The following is a 3,157-nucleotide window of genomic DNA, read 5'->3' on the forward strand; positions in this document are numbered from 1 at the left end:
TTAGCAGCACTGTTTGAATCATACGACCTCTAAATGCACCTTTAAATTAACTCTAACACATGTGAAATATGTGCTAATATCCCAGAAACATGCAGACTCATCATTTAAATGTTTCCCCTATATAAATATATATATAAATATATGGATGTATGAGTGTTTGGAGTGTGTTTCTGTGAAAAGTGATTTAAACGAAGCAGCGAAGAAATGAAACGTATGAGACAGAAACTGCAGAGTCGGCAGGTTTATGAATGAAGTCTGGCACAGAAACAGCGTCACTGTGTCTTTAAAGAAAAGCCCTGATAATGAGGTCAGTGTGTGTGTGAGTGTGTGTGTGTGTGTGTGTGTGTGTGTGTGTGTGTGTGTGTGTGTGTGTGTGTGTGTGAGACAATGAATGTATTCATGTGTGAATGTCTGAATAAGACAGACAGACAGTGTGTCCACTGTGTTTCACCGTGTTTACTGTCTCTCCGCTGCAATGACCTCTGGGTAAAAGATAGTAGATGCACACACACACACACACACATACACACACACACACACACACACACAGACACACACAGACACACACTGACTAACTGTCTGTAAAATCAAGACTAATGTGTTACACACAGGCCTCAGGCTTTGTTACTGTCAGCGGGAAACCACCAAACCACACTGAGATAACACACACGCGCGCACACACACACACACACACACACACACACACACACACACACACACACACACACACACACACACACACACACACGCCGTACAACAACAGAAAATCAATATCAAGTCAATTTAACGGATTTACCTCATTGAAAATAAAGTGACGATCGATTTCAGAATCATAAACACAGATTTACGTGGTCGCCAGCTTTAAGTGGACATTAGAGAGAATGCAGCTTTAAGTGGAGTCTCCTCCTGCTGGACATTAGAGAGACTGCAAATTTAAGTGGAGTCTCCTCCTGCTGGACATCAGAGAGAATGCAGCTTTAAGTGGAGTCTCCACCTGCTGGACATCAGAGAGAATGCAGCTTTAAAGTGGAGTCTCCTCCTGCTGGACATTAGAGAGAATGCAGCTTTAAGTGGAGTCTCCACCTGCTGGACATTAGAGAGAATGCAGCTTTAAGTGGAGTCTCCTCCTGCTGGACATTAGGAATGCAGCTTTAAGTGGAGTCTCCTCCTGCTGGACATTAGAGAGAATGCAGCTTTAAGTGGAGTCTCCTCCTGCTGGACATTAGAGAGAATGCAGCTTTAAGTGGAGTCTCCTCCTGCTGGACATTAGAGAGAATGCAGCTTTAAGTGGAGTCTCATCCTGCTGGACATTAGAGAGAATGCAGCTTTAAGTGGAGTCTCCTCCTGCTGGACATTAGAGAGAATGCAGCTTTAAGTGGAGTCTCCTCCTGCTGGACATTAGAGAGAATGCAGCTTTAAGTGGAGTCCCCCCTGCTGGACATTAGAGAGAATGCAGCTTTAAGTGGAGTCTCCTCCTGCTGGACATCAGAGAGAATGCAGCTTTAAGTGGAGTCTCCTCCTGCTGGACATTAGAGAGAATGCAGCTTTAAGTGGAGTCTCCTCCTGCTGGACATTAGAGAGAATGCAGCTTTAAGTGGAGTCTCCTCCTGCTGGACATTAGAGGGAATGCAGCTTTAAGTGGAGTCTCCTCCTGCTGGACATTAGAGAGAATGCAGCTTTAAGTGGAGTCTCCTCCTGCTGGACATTAGAGAGAATGCAGCTCTAAGTGGAGTCTCCCCCTGCTGGACATTAGAGAGAATGCAGCTTTAAGTGGAGTCTCCTCCTGCTGGACATTAGAGAGAATGCAGCTCTAAGTGGAGTCTCCTCCTGCTGGACATTAGAGAGAAGGCAGCTTTAAGTGGACGTGGCGTGTGTGTGTTAATGACGTAACTGACGTGTGTGTGTGTGTGTGTGTGTGTGTGTGTGTGTGTGTGTGTGTGTGTGTGTGTGTGTGTGTTGCAGGTGAGCAGGCTCCCTGTGGAGAGCTGTGAGCAGTACAGCAGCTGCTCTCAGTGTCTGGGCTCAGGAGACCCTCACTGCGGCTGGTGCGTCCTCTTCAACAAGTAAGGAGCTGCTCCTCCTCCTCCTCCTCCACCTCCTCCTCCTCCTCCTCCTCCTCCCCCTCCTCTTCCTTCTCCTCCTCCTCCTCCTCCTCCTCCTCCTCCTCCTCTTTGATGCTTCACCTTCTCCTCCTCTCTGATGCTTCACCTTCTCCTCCTCCTCCTCCTCCTCCTCTCTGATGCTTCACCTTCACCTCCTCCTCTCTGATGCTTCACCTTCTCCTCCTCCTCCTCTCTGATGCTTCACCTTCTCCTCCTCCTCCTCCTCCTCCTCTCTGATGCTTCACCTTCTCCTCCTCCTCTTCCTCCTCCTCTCTGATGCTTCACCTTCTCCTCCTCCTCCTCTCTGAGGCTTCACCTTCTCCTCCTCCTCCTCCTCTCTGATGCTTCACCTTCTCCTCCTCTTTGATGCTTCACCTTCTCCTCCTCCTCCTCCTTCTCTCTGATGCTTCACCTTCTCCTCCTCCTCCTCTCTGATGCTTCACCTTCTCCTCCTCCTCCTCTCTGATGCTTCACCTTCTCCTCCTCCTCCTCTCTGATGCTTCACCTTCTCCTCCTCCTCTTCCTCCTCCTCTCTGATGCTTCTCCTCCTCCTCCTCCTCCTCCCTGATGCTTCACATCCTCCTCCTCTCTGATGATTCGCCTCCTCCTCCTCCTCCTCCTCTCTGATGCTTCACCTCCTCCTTTCTGATGCTTCTCCTCCTCCTCTCTGATGCTTCACCTCCTCCTCCTCCTCCTCATCCTCCTCTCTGATGCTTCACCTCCTCCTCCTCCTCCTCCTCCTCTCTGATGCTTCACCTCCTCCTCCTCCTCCTCCTCCTCTCTGATGCTTCACCTCCTCCTCCTCCTACTCCTCTCTGATGCTTCACCTTCTCCTCCTCCTCTCTGATGCTTAACCTCCTTCTCCTCCTCCTGGAGGCGCAGCACGTTGACCTCTGGTGACCTTTGACCCCTCCAGGTGTTCCAGACAGGAAGCATGTGACAAGTGGGAGGAGCCTCAGCATTTCAACACCCGTCTGGACCAATGTGTGGACATCTCTGTTACCCCGAGCAACATGTCCGTCACCTCGCCGGCCACGCAGGTACACGCACACACA

At 49.8% G+C, this 3,157-nt stretch overlaps 1 protein-coding gene across 1 annotated transcript in view; it reads left to right on the plus strand.

The window, feature by feature from the left end:
- Positions 1–3,157, plus strand: part of plxna3 (plexin A3) — a gene marked incomplete at its 3' end in the record, with an annotated part of 77,865 nt that overhangs the window by 61,778 nt on the left and 12,930 nt on the right. Inside the window, 2 exon segments of the mRNA XM_083920443.1 lie at positions 1,963–2,063; positions 3,019–3,142. Of these exon segments, the coding sequence (XP_083776569.1) occupies positions 1,963–2,063; positions 3,019–3,142 (225 nt within the window).

This window comes from Echiichthys vipera (assembly GCF_963691815.1).
Source record: "Echiichthys vipera genome assembly, chromosome: 9".
Lineage (NCBI taxonomy): Eukaryota > Metazoa > Chordata > Actinopteri > Perciformes > Trachinidae > Echiichthys > Echiichthys vipera.